The sequence below is a fragment of the Fistularia commersonii genome, chromosome 20 (assembly GCF_037954325.1).
Source record: "Fistularia commersonii isolate RoL2024-O1a breed Wild chromosome 20, RoL_Fcom_v1.0, whole genome shotgun sequence".
NCBI lineage: Eukaryota > Metazoa > Chordata > Actinopteri > Syngnathiformes > Fistulariidae > Fistularia > Fistularia commersonii.
Window position 1 is genome coordinate 11,904,103 of NC_141303.1, and position 17,590 is coordinate 11,921,692.

The 17,590-nt window shown below is 41.9% G+C and overlaps 2 protein-coding genes across 2 annotated transcripts; one reads left to right on the forward strand and one right to left on the reverse strand.

Moving 5' to 3' along the window:
• The first annotated feature begins 672 nt into the window (after positions 1–672).
• On the forward strand, positions 673–11,294 carry rars2 (arginyl-tRNA synthetase 2, mitochondrial). Its single transcript, XM_086166915.1, has 20 exons — positions 673–800; positions 1,003–1,076; positions 1,169–1,271; positions 1,887–1,970; positions 2,067–2,167; positions 2,236–2,291; positions 2,376–2,459; positions 2,713–2,789; positions 3,052–3,210; positions 3,337–3,443; positions 3,934–4,029; positions 4,240–4,300; positions 4,983–5,059; positions 5,154–5,278; positions 5,780–5,847; positions 6,328–6,437; positions 6,741–6,836; positions 6,937–7,011; positions 7,128–7,191; positions 11,157–11,294. The coding sequence occupies exons 1-20, from the start codon at positions 765–767 to the stop codon at positions 11,241–11,243; spliced, it is 1,740 nt and encodes a 579-aa protein (XP_086023041.1). The 5' UTR covers positions 673–764; the 3' UTR covers positions 11,244–11,294.
• Positions 11,295–17,220, reverse strand: slc35a1 (solute carrier family 35 member A1). Its single transcript, XM_086166916.1, has 8 exons — positions 17,037–17,220; positions 16,552–16,732; positions 15,675–15,834; positions 14,565–14,717; positions 14,416–14,482; positions 13,948–14,124; positions 13,716–13,850; positions 11,295–13,226 (listed from the first exon to the last, which is right to left on the reverse strand). The coding sequence occupies exons 1-8, from the start codon at positions 17,044–17,046 to the stop codon at positions 13,093–13,095; spliced, it is 1,017 nt and encodes a 338-aa protein (XP_086023042.1). The 5' UTR covers positions 17,047–17,220; the 3' UTR covers positions 11,295–13,092.
• Positions 17,221–17,590: the final 370 nt, after the last annotated feature.

The following is a 17,590-nucleotide window of genomic DNA, read 5'->3' on the forward strand; positions in this document are numbered from 1 at the left end:
CGCGGGGGATGCAGACATGCCCAGCTGCCATCGTACGAGAGGCAGGGTACACCCTGGACAGGTCGCCAGTTTATCGCATGGTCACATTCACAGACCGCATCCGTTCGCTGTCATTTGCAGATAACAGGCAATGTTCTTATGTTTGTTCCCAATTAACCTGCTGATTTTGGACTGAGGGAGAAAACCGGAAAACCTGGAGGAAACCCACGCAGACAACAGTGCTCTCACTACTATGCTAATAGAATATCTAATGTTTGTAACATGTTGTGTCAAATAGCACAACTTTTACATCACCAAAAATTAACATACACATGAGCTGCTTATCTTCCAGATTTTTATGTTGTAATAAATAGATATTATTTTGCCGGCTTATAAGAGCCAATTTAAAGCCTTCTTATCTGATAGATTTGGACTCGAACATTATATCCGCTATTTTCAGAAATGTGTAGATACAAAACGTCGATTCCAAACAAAATTGTGTTCCAAAAACAACAAGACCGAGAAAGTTCACAGCAAATCCAAAGCACCAATATATTATTTTCTTTCCAAGTGAAGCGTCGGCTTCTGTCGGGAGTGAAAGAGAGAATAACCGAACACACCTCCCCGTGTTTGATGACGACGACAAACCAAAGCTTGTGATTTGACGAGTTGGCGGTAGTGACGTTTTTGAAGCGGAAGAATAGCGTCTACATGACCGCCTTGGTTAAAAATGTCGTAGTGTGAACACATTTATAATAATATTATTTTTTTCTCCGCTCGGAAATATGTCTTGCTTCTTTAGAAGAACAATAGCAGCAAAGGTAAATATGATACGTTTCTTTTTTTTTTTTTTTTTACAAACGCTGACCCTGCTAATGCTAACTTTTGAGCATGTTTTGACCTCGAGCATGAGAGGCGTACCTGTGTCAGGCTGAATGATAAACGCAGCTGTAATTGAATTACTTATCTGTTTCAGTACCGTATTTTCAAAATATTGTGATTTTTTTTTTGTTTGTTTTCAAGCTGGGCAGGACACTGCAGCAGCCTGACGATGTCTTTTTACCAGTCTTGTCTGCTGTCCCAGTTTTTCAGAAACAGTTAAGTGTCTCACATTCAATCTTTATCTGTACCGAAACTGCCAGCGTTTCTGCCATTTTCTCAAAGCTCCATTCACCTGTCCTCTCCTCAGGCTGACCCCTGACTTCAGACTGTCTGTCAGCTGGTTACGAGCCAGTGGGATATTGCCATCCAGTGGGGACATCCAGCAGCAGACAGTGGACTTGGCTTCTCAGGTCTGGTCAGTGGGGATCCATTCACCCATCCTCTGCCGCTTATCCTGCACTTAGGGTCTTAGGGAATGCTGGAACAAGTCATTGCTAGGGCAGGGCCACATATATTGACAGTCATTTGGGGCAATTTTCCCAATTGTTTCCCCAATTAACAGCATGTTTTTGGACTGTGGGAGGAAAACCGGAAAACCCGGAGGAAAGCCACACAGGCAACACGCAAACGCCACACAGAAATCGTGTGACCCCATGGGGATCCCACATATCTAATTTTTACTTTATGTCATCTGCTGAAAATGATCTTGCTTCTTATAAAGCCTCTATTTATAATTTATGTTATTCATTTATTTTCAAAACCATAAACTAATGCTCCAGTAGAGCGATCATCTTTTGAGTCGAAGATTCTTCCTAGTGTGTTGTTGAGCAAGATACTGAACCCCTAACTGCTCCCCTGGTGCTGGTCGACGGCATGCATGCTGCTCATGGTTCATCCATGATGGGTTAATCGCAGAGAATGAATTTCCCTATGGGGTATAATAAAGGATAAATTCCTTTTACCCTGGAAACTTAAATGTATACAAAATTTTCCATAGGGACTAAATAGAGAGTTGTTTTTTTCAGCTGAAACCTGACAGTGTTGTAGAGGATATATCGGCTGGACCGGCAGTGATCAATTTCAGGGTTAATCGCACACTCCTTGTCCAGGTTTGTTGTTTTTTTTTTTTTAACTGCCTGGTGATTTAAACGCAGTCTTGATCACTTCAAGGACGATAGTCACGTGCCTGTTTTAATCTGTTCTAGAAAACGCTAGAGTCCTTTGGAACTGGTGAAGATGACAAATTGGAGCTAAATAGTGAGCTCCTCAATACTCTGAAAAAGGGAACGACGTTGGTAGAATTCAGGTAGAAAAACTTAATTTAAAGGTTCTCTAAAATCATAGAGGGTTAATGATTCTCTGTATATGTCACAGCTCTCCAAATATTGCCAAAAAGTTCCATGCAGGACACTTACGATCTACAATTATTGGTGAGTTTATGCTGAGGTAAAGGTTATGCATTATGAGGGGCAGTTGTTATAATGATTACCAGGAAGCTTCATTTCTTTCTGCAGGTAACTTCATTGCAAACCTTAAGCAGTCGCTAGGGAACAGAGTCATTCGCATGAACTACCTTGGAGACTGGGGCATGCAGTTTGGTGAGTGTTGATTGGATATAATGGCTATGGAGTTTCTTAGTCACCCAGGTCATGGTGAATTGGAGATCTCCTGGTCATGGCATTTGTACTTAAAATTTCTTCACTTGAAGATGTTTCACCCCTCATACAATAGGCTTCTTCAGTTCAGAACTGAACTGACTGAACTCACAAGACTGGAAGTAATGTTTTTTTTATCCTCATTCGTTGCTGGTTTCTGAAAATCCAGTCTTTTCTTGTTCTTTTTGAATAACAGGCTTGCTGGGTGCTGGGTTCAGTCAATTCGGATGTCAGGAGAAACTGAAACAAAATCCATTACAGCATTTGTTCGAGGTAAACTTGTATGTTTACACAGCAAGAGTGATTGGTGAGAAGTGGAGTATCATATTTTGGGGAATTCGGAAGTGTGTGTGAATAAAAGAAATTTTCTTGCAGTCATTCCAGCTTCCTTTGGGTAGTAATGGAAAAAAAAAAAACTCCTGCTGCCTTTGTCCCTCATTGTGGATCCTTTTTCCTGAGTTAGACTGCATAAAACTCAATACATAGGAGAGTATTTGATTGTACAATACACATTTAAGCAGTTTGTGTCCTGCAGGTTTATGTGCATGCGAATAAAGAAGCAGAGCACAATGAGGACATAAAGCGGGCTGCTGGAGACTTCTTTAGACAGCTGGAGCAGCATGAGAAGCAGGCCATGTCGTTATGGCAACAGTTCAGAGAAATCACAGTCAATGAGTATCAGCAGCTTTACAAGGTAAGACAGTGGGACGCAGTTACCAAGAGTTTGAAATCATAAGGTGTGACTGTTCACAGAGGTTAATGCTTTACTGTATACATACAAGTTGCATTTTGAGGTTTCTTCCCTGTATTTCACTGTCAGCGGCTGGGGGTCCACTTTGATATTTACTCAGGGGAGTCCTTGCATCAGGCCCAGGCCCAGACTGTGGTGCAGCAGCTGCAGAGCAAAGGCCTGCTGAAAACCACTGAGTATGTAAAGACATTTGCTGTGTGTTTTAAGAGGAGGGCAGATCATTTAACTACACCCAGTTGGTTACTAATGGTTTACCATGCGTAACTGGCAATTTTGGAAAAGGTGATAATTGTTAAACTGGCTATTTAAATGTTTGGCCACATTTTCTAGCAACATGGCGTATAGGACGAAATGTTGTCTGACCGTCCATAATTTTTTTTATTCATACCACCAAAGACTGTATTTGGATTTAGAATTATGTCCTCCTTGGTCTGTTTGTCTTCCAGTAATAGGTGTATGAAAAGGACAGTGGATAATAGAATCCATTCATCAGGGCTCATTTTGTTTGATTGTTTAATCAAATTTTTGCCCGTTTAACTGGTAAAGCTTTCAATGTTCTGTTTTGAGTTAAATCAAAGAATTAAGAAATGACTGTCATAGTTTCTAGATAAAGTCTCTTGATTGAGAACCTTAATGGACCAGAATGAACAAAGACTGTGTTTGTAGGAAGAGGATCGGTGTGGTGGACCTCTCCCCGGCTAGGGACCTGAGCAGCATCTGTGCATTGCTAAGGAGCGACGGCACGACTCTCTACATCACCAGGTGAAGAGAAGAAGTGGAATTGAAAGATCTGCCTCTGGCAGAAATCATGAAAAAAACAAGTGTTCACAACAGTCTGGAGAGCAGAACCATTCACGCCTTCAAATCTTATGTCCTTTTTGAAAGTTCAGCACACACAACATGTACTGAAACACTTAAATGTTCGTTGTGGACACTGAATTTCTGTTCATTTTGACAATTTGTTTATTTCAGAGATATCGCTGCCGCCATTGACCGATGGGACAAGTACCATTTTGATGAGATGATTTATGTGGTAAGAACATTCGTGCGGACAAGCTCCCATTGCTCTTCTCAGGGTGTCACTTTATGATTCACATATAGCAATGACAAGTCACAAACCCTGAATTGTTGTTTGTGCTCTTTTATTACTTTTGCCAGGATGGCTGGTTTCAATAGTCATACGTTTTTTTGTCCTTTATTTTTAATCCATGTTCTGATCGTACAAATACAGAAAGGATGCAATTATAAAATGAAATAGTTGATAAATTTGAAACCAGTGATAAGAATATGTATGGACAAATAATACTGTATAGACACAATGCATAATACCATGTTTTCATTTTCATGTCAATCTGTGGTTTTCTTTCAATGTGTTATTTTTAAATAGGTCACTAGGTTAAAGGGTCAAATTGATTCAAGAAAAAAACTAACTCAAAGTAAAAATTTTATATATAATATGGTATTTCTGACCTTTTCACAAATCACATGCACCGTTCAATAAAAGCGTACTGATTAAAAGGGATTTTTTCAGTCAGGGTTCTTTATCCCCAACAGTTTATTTTAGAATACTGAATTACAAATAGGGTAATAGAGTTTGAAGTGGTGGTTTATCATCTAACAGGAGCAGAAAGATAAAATAACACAAGAGAAGACAGAACCAGTACTAACGGTCATTAATTTCTCCGCTTTTGCGGTTTGGCCTGTTTCTCTCTCAGACAGCCAAAAGTCAAGCAAACCACTTTGAACAGTTGTTCCAGATCCTGGACATTATGGGATATCCTTGGGCCAGCAGGTAAGGCGAGAAACAGTCCAGGTAACCATGAGAAAAGTTGCTCTGGGAGTGGCCTCCTCTGCCTCCTAAAGTCTTAACCGGAATGCCATTGCAGGTGTCAGCACGTCCCCTTCGGCCTAGTACAGGGCATGAAGACCCGGAGTGGTGAGGTGGTGTTTCTAGAGGATGTGCTGGATGAGGCCCGGTCCAGGATCCTGCACAACATGAGCCAGTCAAAAAGTAAATGTTATGGCTCACTGACTGCCTGGATGTGTTATCACAGTAACACAATCTCATGCTATTACAATGACGTAATGATGCTATTGCACACACTACTGAGCTGCTGTCGTCTTTTAACGTTCTCTGCATTGCGTTTAATGCTTTTATGCACTCTGCATGACATAGAATTGTCTGATTGCATATCCTGACAGGAGGAGGCGCTGTTCTTCCAGCTAACTAAAGGGTCTGTGCGTTAAATCACTCCCACTAAATTCACCTTAATGGGGCAACATAGGATGTTTTAAAAACTCTTTGAAGCTATTTTCTAAACCTTCTCCAAAGGAAAACTGACAAGAAAAAGTAGTACCAAATGTTTTTGCCTGAATGGCCCATGGTCCTAATTGTGAAAAGCCCCTGCTGTCTTATTGACTGTGTAGTTAAAAAGAAACTGGTAACGACCCATTTCAAACTCCTGTCATTAATGTTACAAGATGTCAACAACATTTATCTCTAATCTTGCAGCGACAAAGGAACTTGACAACCCAGAGGACACGGCAGAAAAAGTGGGAATCAGTGCATTAATAGTTCAGGTAAATAAATAACAAGGCTCTTTATGTTGGACAAATATGCATTTCCGTTCGGTTAAACTCCTTGTTGTGTTCACTAAATGCAGTAGGACATTGGTACCTTTTAAAAAGGAGTATTTATGTGCTTATGATCAGTATACTTAATGGTTAAGATCAAACCAACAAGAGGAAAAGAGTATAAATATGTGTATACTTTTTTGTGCTACTTTAATTCTTACACAGAAAATCCATATATTTTTAAAGTTAATGATGTAAAAAAGACTGCAGGACAACCACTTAACTTTGAAGATATGAACTTGACTTTATATTTTTTTTAATAAGTTACATCCAATACAGGGACTGGCCTTTAAAGGGTACAAATATTAAAAGAATTGCAATCTGGTATTGACTGTTGGTTATATTCATTGACAGAAATGTAAACAAACTGTATGTCATACTGAACATGTAATTTTATTCAATCTTGTGTTTTGCTGAGGGTTCCAGGATTTCAAAGGTCCGCTGCAGTCAGACTACAGGTTCAACTGGGACAGAATACTACAGGCTCAGGGCGACACCGGCGTTTTTCTCCAGTACACACATGCTCGCCTTTGCAGGTTGGAGCTTGGCAGCTGCTAGATAAGATGACAAAATAGAAACTTCTGAGTACCTATTGTCTTTCTGGAGTTTTGGTTGTGTCTCTTTATTGTTTTCTTGACATTGAAGAGAGGCGGCCATAGAAATCGCTCCTATTGTGTAAAAAAAATAATTCAACAATAAATTAAGGTGAATAAAAGGTAATAAAATATGTATTGAAGTCAAATATCCAAAAATCCAAAGCAGCATAAAAGAGAAAATGTGAAGTGTATTTGTAATTGTTTGTGTGACAAGCTAATATTTACATTTCACTTTTCCTGCAGTTTAATAGAGAGGACTGGCATTCTTAAGGCAGCCACGGTGATTCCGTCACTTCTACTGGAACAGACAAGTGTTCGTATTCTGCAGCACCTCCTTCGGTAAATAAACTACCCCTGTCTACAAGCACACACGGTGTGATGAAAACTGGTCACACCCACCACGCCTGGTCACACGGTTGTCTATCTTCTCTGTCACCAGCTATGACGAAGTTTTGTACCAGTCAGCAAGGGATCTGCAGCCCAAACATCTCCTCAACTTTTTATTGAAACTAAGGTAAAGAACGGGAACAGTCAAACACGGTGGAAGTATCTTTCAATATTTACCTGCCATCACTGTGCACCAGTGTTTATCTGTGTGCACAGTTAAGCTATTAATTGTGTGTCTTCCAGCCACCTGATTGGCTCAGCACACAGGGAGCTGCAAGTGAAAGGTAGCCCACAGGATGTTGCACAGGTGAGAAGGACAGACCCCTCTCATTGTTTGTGTTTAAAATGCACCAGAGTGTGAGTGTTCGTCAAACTATTTACAGTGAGTTCTTCAGTGATAATCCATATCATAAACAGTCTGCAACTATTCAACAATTGATTAATTATAATGCCTTACATTATTATTAACAATTACCTTTGAAATTGTCTTTTTCACAATGCGATAGAAAAGATGTCAAAAATGCTTACAGTATCTATTTAAGACAGTTCCCATGTTGATAACAAACCCCTCGTCTAAAATTGTAGATTGATCAGATGGGCAGCCTCACATTATGTCTTCAATTTTGAAACATATTCAGACCTCCCTCAACATGCAGTCGTTCACTTTGAAGGCCGCCCTCTCCCCTCGAATTTGGTGTCTTTGTTGCCTTTTCCCCTTCTTTTGTCCAATACTGAAGCCTCAAGCTTCAGCTTGGTCAGTTTCACCAAAGCTGTGAAGACACATTTGTAAACTCTAGAAACTACTTGTTACAACTAGTAAGTCCTTACAATTACTAAGTAATTATCAAGCCTGTAAGCATCCAGTATGTCTCCACTGTGAAATCAGTACTTATTGCCTTAGGTTCTCCCTGACTAGGTCTGATAGTAGAACAAAACTCGCTCATATTTATTGATCATAAATGATGCTGCAGGTCTTGATAGTTCTGGAAAATCAATGTCAATCACCAAACTACGAATGTTTTATGCACCACTTTTGGCCTAAGATATATCCAACTCTCCAAAAACAGGTTTTGTTCACAGATCAGTGCAAAAGCAAAAGTAGCTTCAGTATTTGAATGGTTCCACCTCAAGGCTGTTTTCTTAGTTCTGGTCTGTCAGGCTTCTGTGATTATATTTTATTTTATTTTGTTTTTTTTAGTTCTTTTCCTCATCTATTAAAATGCCAACATTACAATAACAAATAGAACTACAAAGGTTTTAAAAAAACTTTCCCATAGAATCACAGCTGTTGATTTTTCATTTTTGTAAGTCAAATTTGTTTTAGGATTTAACAGTTGAAATAAAGTAGGAGAATCACTTTTTTATTAACATGTTTGGCTGTTCCATTGCCAATCTCAATACATTTAATGTCAAACTGAGGGCTTAAAGCAGTCCTTTTTATGATTTATTTACTCTAAATAATTGCAGATGAAATGAATTGACAATATGTTACAAAAAGATACAGATTTCAGCCTTTTACCAGTTGAGTGGGAAAGTCCATCCTTGAGTTGCCACCTTAGCATGGTGGAGGGGTTTGCGATCCTGGGAGATATGTTGTCAGGGGCTTTATGTCGGGTGTCGGGTGCAGTGTGAGTCAGGCGGTGGCCAGAGCGGGAGACCTTGGCAGTCCGGCCCTGGGCTGCAGAAGCTGGCTCTCGGGACACAGAATGTCACTTCTGTGGTGGGGAAGGAGCCCAAACTGATGCGTGAGGCTGAGAGATTTAGACTAGATATAATCATGCTAACCTTGACACAAAGCATGGAGTCTGTAACCAGGCCTCTCAAGAGGGGCTGGACTTTTTTTTTTTTTACTCTGGAGTTTCCCCGGTGCCCACCGGGAAGGTGTGGGCATATTGATTCCCCAACGAGTTGGTGCCTGTATGTTGGGGTTCAACCCGGTGGACAAGAGGGTAGTCTCCCTCCGCCTTAACGTGGTGGACAGGTTCTGACTGTTGATTGTGGTAATGCACCCAACAGCAGAACAACAGTCTAGTTCACCCACCCTTCTTGGGGTCCCTAGATAGCGCTCCTACCGGGGACTCCCTTGCTCTTCTTGCAGACTTCAACGCTCATGTGGGCAATGACAATGCAACTTGGAAGGGCGTGATTGGGAGGAATGGCCCCCCTGATCTGAACCCAAGCTGTTTTATTGGACATCTGTGCTTGTCACAGATTGCCCCTAACAAACACCATGTTTAAGCATAAATGTGTGGTCAGCTCCTGTTGGGATGGCAATCCTCGAACCCGCTGGTGGACCCCAGCGGTGAGGAATGCCGTCACACTGAAGAAGGAGTCCTATCAGGCCTAGCTGGCCAGTGGGGCTCTGGAAGCAGCTGACAGATACCGGCAGGCCAGCCGGCATGCAGCTTCAGTGGTCTCTGAGACAAAAACTTGGGCATGGGGGGAGTTCGAGTAACCATGGAGAACAATTTCCGATGGGTGTCAAAGTGATTCTGGTCCATCATCCGGTGGCTCAGAAGAGGGAAGCAGTGCTCCATCAACACTGTGTACAGTGGGAGCAGAGTGCTGCTGACCTCTCAACTCGAGATATTGTAGATCAGTGGCCGTAATTCTTCAGAGACCTCCTCAATCCCACCGAAATGCCTTCCAATGAAGAAGCAGAGCCAGGGGAACGGAAACACTTTTTACTGGGACTGAAATTGCTGAGGCAGTCAAAAAGCTCTTCAATAGTGGGGCCCCGGGGGCGGAGGAGGTCTGCCCTGGGTTCCTCAGGCGACAGTGCCGCTGAATTGGCAGAGTGGGCTGGTGATCCCCCTTTTTAAAAAGGAGGGTGTGCTCCACCTACAGGGGGATCACACTCTTCAGCCTCGGTAAGGTCTATTCAGCGGTACTGGAGAGGAGGGTCCAACCGGTCATTGAACCTCAGATCCAGGAGGAGCGATGTGGTTTTCGTCCTGGTCATGGAACAGTGAGCCAGCTCTATACCCTCAGCAGGGCCCTCGAGGGGGCATGGGAGTTTGCCCTACCAGTCTACATGTGTTTTGTGGATCTGGAGAAGGCATTCGACCATGTCCCGCAGTAAATCCTGTGGGATGAGCTCCGGGAATATGGGATACTGAGCTACGTTATACGGGCCATTCAGTCCCTGTATTATGGCGTCGGAGCTTGGTCCGCATTGGACCCGTTTCCGGTGAGCGTTGGATTCTGCCGGTGCTGACCTTTGCCATCGATTCTGTTTATAACTTTTATGGACAGAATTTCTAGGCACAGCCAGGGCGTGGAGGAGATCTGGTTTGGTGGCCACGAGTCTCTGCTTTTTGCAGATGATGTGGTTCTACTGGTTTAATCAGTCCATAATCTACTGCTCTCTCAGGAGCAGCTGAATGGGAAGCTGCCAGGATGAGGATCAGCACCTCAAAATCCAAGACCATGGTGCTCAACCAGAAATGGGTGAAGTGCCCACCCCGGTTCGGGGAAGAGGCCCTGCCCCAAGTGGTGGAGTTAAAGTATCCCGAGGTCTTGATCATATTTGAGGGAAGGATGGAGCAAGATTGAAGGGTGGATTGGTGCAGCATCTGCAGTGATGTGGACTCTGTACCAGTCTGTCATGGTGAACAGGGAGCTGAACCAGAAGGCAGAGCTCTCAATTTACCGGCTGATCTAAGTTCCTATGTTCTACTTATGGTCAAGAGCTGTGGGTCGTGACCGAAAGAATGAGACTGCAGATACAAGCAGGCGAAATTAGTTTTCTCTGCAGGGTGGCCAGACTGTCCCTTAGAGAGTTGGTGAGAAGTTCGGTCATCCAGAAGGAGCTCGGTATAGAGTCACCGCTCCTCTGCATAGAGGAGTCAGATAAGATGGCTCGGGCATCTTGTCAGGATGCCTCCTTGACATCTCCCAGGGGAGGCATTCCATCTGGGAGGCCACGAGGAAGACCCAGGGCACACTGGAGAGACTGTCTCTTGGCTGGCCTGGGGACGCCTTGGGGCCATCATGTGGCTGGGGAGAGGGAGGTCTGGGCCTCACTGCTCTGGCTGCTGCCCCTGCAACCCAACTTTTGATAAAGGGTGGAGGAAAACCATATAAAGCCATATTTGGGCAATCAGCCTGCATTGTTCAGATATTGAGTTCTTTACTCTTTAATTCCTGTAATTTACTAGATGATTTCAACGTCTGTCTGAAAATGATTCACTATTTTAAATGAGTAGTTCGGTAAAAAGAGAAAAGTTTGTCGTGTATTAATGAAACATTATATCCTCTAACTTCAAATAGGTGAGGCTAAGACTGTTTAACAGCACCCGCTCAGTTCTGGCCGACGGGATGCGGATCCTTGGCATCACACCTGTTGAGAAGATGTGAAGTCTGGTTACTTGAACAATTTTATGGTCATTAAAACGAAACTGCTGCAAATTGTTTTTAATATAAAGAGAAATTGGTTTTATTTGTGAATGACCAAGTTCCCTCGAGAAATGACATTCAGTGGTACGGAGGATTATCACTGTGGCTTCAGTTTCACTGTAAGATCTCTGGTCACATGGTTTATGTTCACTGTCAGGATGCCCTGCAGTGATGGTTTCTCTTTATCTGATACTCTGCCATGAATGAGGGTAAATAACTGGAAGAATGTTTCCACCACAGGCCTTCATCAGATCAATGCATTTGTTTACAGATGGTCTCACAACAGAATCAGAAATTGTGAAATGAAGACCTTCTGTTCTTCCTGGTTATTCTGTTCTGATGTGTCGCTGTGCAACAGAGTTGTGGAAAGACAAGTTGAAACTTAAAAAAAAAAAATCTATTTTTATGGTAGCTTTTGTTTGATAGGCCACAACAATTAATGCAGACAAAACAGCAATTTTGAGTAGAATCACGTTAAGTCTTTTTATGTATTTTTTTTCTTCTAAATAATTTACATCTAAATTATATGAATACCTAAAATATTTTCCCCAACAAAATGCAAGACATAAGATACACAGTTGAAAGTATTTTCAATCATGAATGCATCCTGGCCAAATTCTTGATTTGCAAAATTTCAAAGTTAAACATCCAATACACAACCTTACTAATATAACATAACCAAATAATTGTTCAGTCAAAAAGGTAGCTGAGAAATACGTTTTTAATAGTGACAAATAATGTAAATCATCCAACCAGCTTTGGAAAGATCAGCTGTACTTTGTAATAAATCACATTATAAAGAGGGCAGTCAAGAATCTCTAAATTTGTTGGTCCCAGTGTGGGTCTACTTCCTGCTGTCAAGGAAAAATTGCCTAGTAACAACTACCTTTGGATCGCCGCTTTGCTGACCACACCCAGATTTCTAGAACTTATTGCTAGGAAGACCAGAGCTCTGACCACATATCGAACAGACTTAAACTTGGAAAGTTACATCTAGTCAGCTCACTGAAAGCTGTGTTCAGGTGTTAGCATTTATAAATCTAAAATCCATCCATGTTTTATCGTTCACACTTGCGTGACTTGAGCTGCTTACAGCTATTCAACTGTCTGTGGTTCAGCAGGTCCAGTGAGGTGCACCTCTATGGCTCAGATCAAATATCGATCGTATCACAAAAAAATGGTATCGCAGGATACACATGCACTCCTTGTGGTTTAATGAAGTGTTGGCAGGGAAATAATTTAATATCAGGCATCTCCTACACAGGTTTGGTTTGACCAAAGAAGTTCCCCTCTGAGTTTTTTGGCAAGGACACAGTTGCTGCTTTCCAGGTGTTTCAAAGGGATCTGAGATTAATTCAAAAGAATCCAAACAAGTCAAAACAGTTTTCTGTCAAACTCTGTTATAAGAGGTGACTTCAGTGACCAGATGCCTTGTACTTGCTTTTAAAACTGTACAGAAACAAGGCGTGTAAATAAAGGCAACAATATCCCAGGTCTATCTGCAGATAAGTCCGAAGACTTCACGGTTTGCTGGTAATGCATTTAGTTTGGAACAGTTTAAAACATCCTCAGAAGATGTCCGATTTCTTCAAAACAACTCATTTTAATGGTTCTGTCACCAGTCCACTTACATTAAGAAGAACATGAGTTTTCATCAAGGCCATTAACTGCAATGAGAGCCAACAATCTTAAGTGTTCATTTGAATAATAAGAAATTGGGCTCTAAAATCCTCCCCAATCCAGGGACTTGTTGGTAGCCACAAATGAGCAGCACACAGCCTGCTCAAGCAGGCTCTTCTCCCACACTGGCTCACACGGTCATCTGTTTCTGTTTGGGTTCCTTGTCTGTGTCTTGCCTGCTGAGTTTTGTAGTATCTTGCTTGGGGAGCCCATACAGGTAGATGGACACACATACAAGTAGAGCTCCAGAGGTAAATGTGATCGCTGTTTGGGAAAGGACAGGGTGAGAGGAGGAATGGAAGATTAAGTTAAGCAAATACATGTCAAAGACTAACGACTTATTCTTCTAACAAGGGAGGTAAAATTATTGAGGTGGTTTGGTCAGTTAATATCACTATTAAGTAAAATTTTAAAGCTAGATTTAGAGTGCTGTCCCTGATTTCAATGGGGGTGAGCCAAATGGCCAAGCAGCTTAGATGTAATATGTCTCAAGGTTCAATTTTGACAATATTGGAAACAAGGTGTGGTCAGAAGGTGGTGGTGGTATCCCCCCACCCACTACAACCAGTCTACTTTTAGGTATGATGGCAAGCTATAATAAACTTTCTTGAAACTTTTCCTGCACTACACAAGACCATTAGATCTGATAACATTAATACACAACTGCCTTACAAGTCAAAAGTCATATTGGCACAGTCAACTTGACGTCAGATATTGGTGACAATACAAGCAGCAAATCAGTACAGTACTTACTTAAATGTAATCCAAACAACATAATGGAGGCTACAGTTGAAAGGACAATGGCTGCTGCAGCTGAGAAACCCTTCATAATGTTGTCCGTGTACTTCACCACCACAGACGTGTACAAACCTCCAACACTTGCCAGGACTGGTGACGCACACACAAACACAAGATGTCATCCAAAAATTCAAGAACAGGAGGTGGAATCCAACAGAACAAAAACTCCAGGCTTAATTTTACTTACATACAACAAAGGCAACCAAGGGTGTGTACCCAAAGAAGAAACCTTTCTCAAGGACCTGCTCCCCATCGGTCAAAAAAACACCGAATAGAGTCACCACTATGCCAGACAAGTACATCTGGATGTTCCTCACCCAGAGGGAAGTGTCGGAGCTCTTCAGCACCTTCTCAAAGTACACGCCTTCAAGGAAATCACAAAATAATAAGATGCTGAATCCTATTACATTATAAAACACTTGATTATTACTGTAATTAAATCTGCCATCTACAAATTATCGTTTAACAATTTCACAAAGGTGGCAGGGAGACGAGAAAGTCTCATTACATTTAATAACTTAATGAAGGCATTAGTACAATAAGCTCAGGTCCAGCCTAAGGGCACTGTTGGTTTAAAAGGATGGATTTGGCATGCTGTACTATTAATTCACTCAGAACTAGTGATATTAACAAATGCAAGCTACAAAAGCTTTACCTGCAAATCCAGAGCAAAGAACAGCAATGGCAATTGCAACAAACCCGACAAAAGGGTTTTGCTCAATCTGAAAAAACAAAAGACTTCGATGTTGTAAAAACACAGCATGGGGGCAATTATTCAAAGAAAATTACCTTCTCGAACCGTACCTGAACTTTCGTGGCCTCAGCGGGCTTCCACTGTACAAGAGTGACTCCCCCACAGAGCATGAAAACAGAGAACCACTGCAGCCGGCTGAGAGACCGGTTCAGCATCAAGACAGTGCACAATGCCGTGCAGGGGATCTTCAGTTGATAAGTTACCTATACCAGAAGCAGATGTCATGTCAAAAAAATAGGTTTGAATCATTTAATATGGATCTGACATCTTTGGCTTTGCACAAACAAACCTACCCTTGTCTACCAAAAGTGCATGACTAAACTGTTTTGTTTTAACACTGATATGGAACTTACCCTCCAGTTCAATGAGAACTGCAGAAAAAAACACTTTGGGAGGCTAGGAGGGGTACGGGAATCGAACTAGGGATGTTCAGTTTGAAGGAAAACTGCTCATTTTCCCCTTTTCTAAACAGGAATATTGCGTCTGGAGCTGGTAGTGATTCTGAGGCTAACAAGGGTGATGTCTTACCACTTTATGTATAAAGAAAGAAAAAGTACACCAGATAAACATCTATGGCCTGACTTTGACAAAGCTTACTACCATCTACAGCTGCTCCTATATCCTATCAACTTCAACACTGCTTCAACAATGATACTGTTGCTCTTCACCCTTGGATCACAATGGGTGAGCAGAAAAGAAACACCAGTACACAAGTAACAGTGAGTAGCCTTATTTTCGCTGGAGTACTAAATATTACTCCTCTTTTCCTTTGGGCTTTTCCCTTCAGGGCTTGCCACAGCGAATCAACCTCCTCCATCTAACCCTATTCTCTGAACCCTCTTCTCTCACACCAACTAACTTCAAAAAAGTTACTCCCTGTGCCAATTCCCCCATCAACCATAATGTTTCCAGTCATTCCTTTTTATGTTCACTTCCAACTGTGCTTTGTGCTGTCATTACAAACCTGACACTTATTTTATTCAGGAAACAGTCTTTGTCCTTTTTAGACTTATCAATAGAGAAACTAATATTAGCTTGGATCACGGATGGTACTTTGTCATTCTCTGCTTTTTCTTTTGAGCAGTTACGTGTTCCATTTCACATGCGACAAACATAATACGCCCCTCTGTTGCTCCTTAGTCAAATATTCAGCTTCCTACCTGGTAAACAGCTGCATCAAGGTTGCTCAAGGCAATGAAGGCCATGTTATTCTGAATGGCATACACGACTGAGGGCACACTCAGTTTCAGCAGTTCTTTGGGGCTGCAGAATACATGTTCTGTGATGGTGTTCTTTAGTCTGCTGGGGCTTCCTGTTTCTCTGGGAGAGGAGGGAGATACCAAAGAAGACTAATGAGATAAGCTAAGCTAATACTTCATTAATCCCCATAGAGGAAAGGTAGGAAATTAAGCATTACTGTGAAAAATTCATTGTTTAATACAATTTCACAGGGTCAGTGACTGCTTTATATAACCCAGTGTAAATGTCTCTAAACATCTGCATTAAAAACAGCAGGAGAACTCTGTGGAACATGCCCAACAGGTGTCTCAACTTCTCCTTATGATGTATGCACCGGCGGTTTGTATAAATTCAGTATTTCACCTTCTGTGGTACACGTGGCACAGGGAAGTATTATTACATCACTATGGAAATAAAAAAGGGCTATCAACTGTGAAAGGAACACGGGCATTGCTCTTAGTGGGGACAGTTTCCTTCAGCGTCAGAGTGCAGTCAGATACAGGCATCATCGTAAACTGATCTTTTCGCCCCTTCCTACCTCACATATGGGACCAGATTACTTTTCAGTATATCTGAAGTTGTACTTGCGCTTGTACTACAGTAACACTTGCTGTAGTTCTGCAACGCCATGAGTCACTGTATAGGCTTCACACAGCTACATTACCTTGTGTTGCGTGGGTTGCAGGCAATAAATTAGAATAATGATCATCTCAGCCTGAGGAAGGGGTGTAAGCTTGACAAGGCGATATGGGGAATCACACACCCACACACACACAAAAACTTAGTGGAAACAATTACTTAGCCAGCATCCCCATGCTGAGTATGAGTTTGATGACCTCGGTGATGCAAACAGCCGTGGTGGAGAAGTACAAGTCTCCGGTGGGGATGGTCCTTGTGTAGCGCAGGGCCACCGTGTAGGCAGCTGCTACCAGTGTCATCACAGTCAGACAGTACAGCTTGAAGATCACACTCACGTTCTCTGGGAGGGAGAAGGGATACTAATTACTTCAAGTATCTAACGGTTACTAATAATTAATGAAAGCAGGTTAGCGATCGTTAGTGGTCGAGGTTCATTCGACACAAGGGCACCAGTAATATCGTAATAATACATCTACAGACAAATTAAAACTGCTGTCAGTGAAGATAACTGGCATGGAAGGGAGCTTTTTAACTTAACTCTATTTCGTTTTGTGTCTTTGCTAAACACCGTGTACGCTAGCGGCTCCCGCAGCTAGCATGATTAGCAGGCTAGCAAAAAAATACAAATAAATGGCAGAACTCACCGCCGGCCATTGTTTCTCTGGTTTATGTCCGTCCGAGTTTCAAGGAAATTTGATGTCCTGCTCACGTCGGTTGCCATTAACACCGACAGAGGGGAACGGTGAGCTCTTGTGGGGATTATCCTACGACCCGTACCACATCAAAGAAGGCTGCGTTCGTCAATTATCATGTTTCCTACATGTCCCAGCATGCAGAGCGAGATCCAGGCCTTAAGGTGAGTTGCTTTTTGCATCGGAGAAGCCCCGATGAAATAACGCCGAAAGGATGTTTCCTTTTTATTTTCTGAAAAGGTAAGATGTGATAAAACCTCGCTTCTTGCTCGGAAAGAAATTCCAATGTTGAAATGATGAGACAGGAACTATAAATTACAGACTGTGTGTGTATTGGCTGCCTACCTATTTTCTTATTTTATTTGTGACCACATTGCAAAAATAATCAGAGTATGAACATCTAAAAATAATTGAAAACGATTTAACGTATATATGTCTGAAATATATCAAATATGACATCCACATTTTGTAACCTTTCAATGAAGGCGTCTGCAACTTGGCTTTCA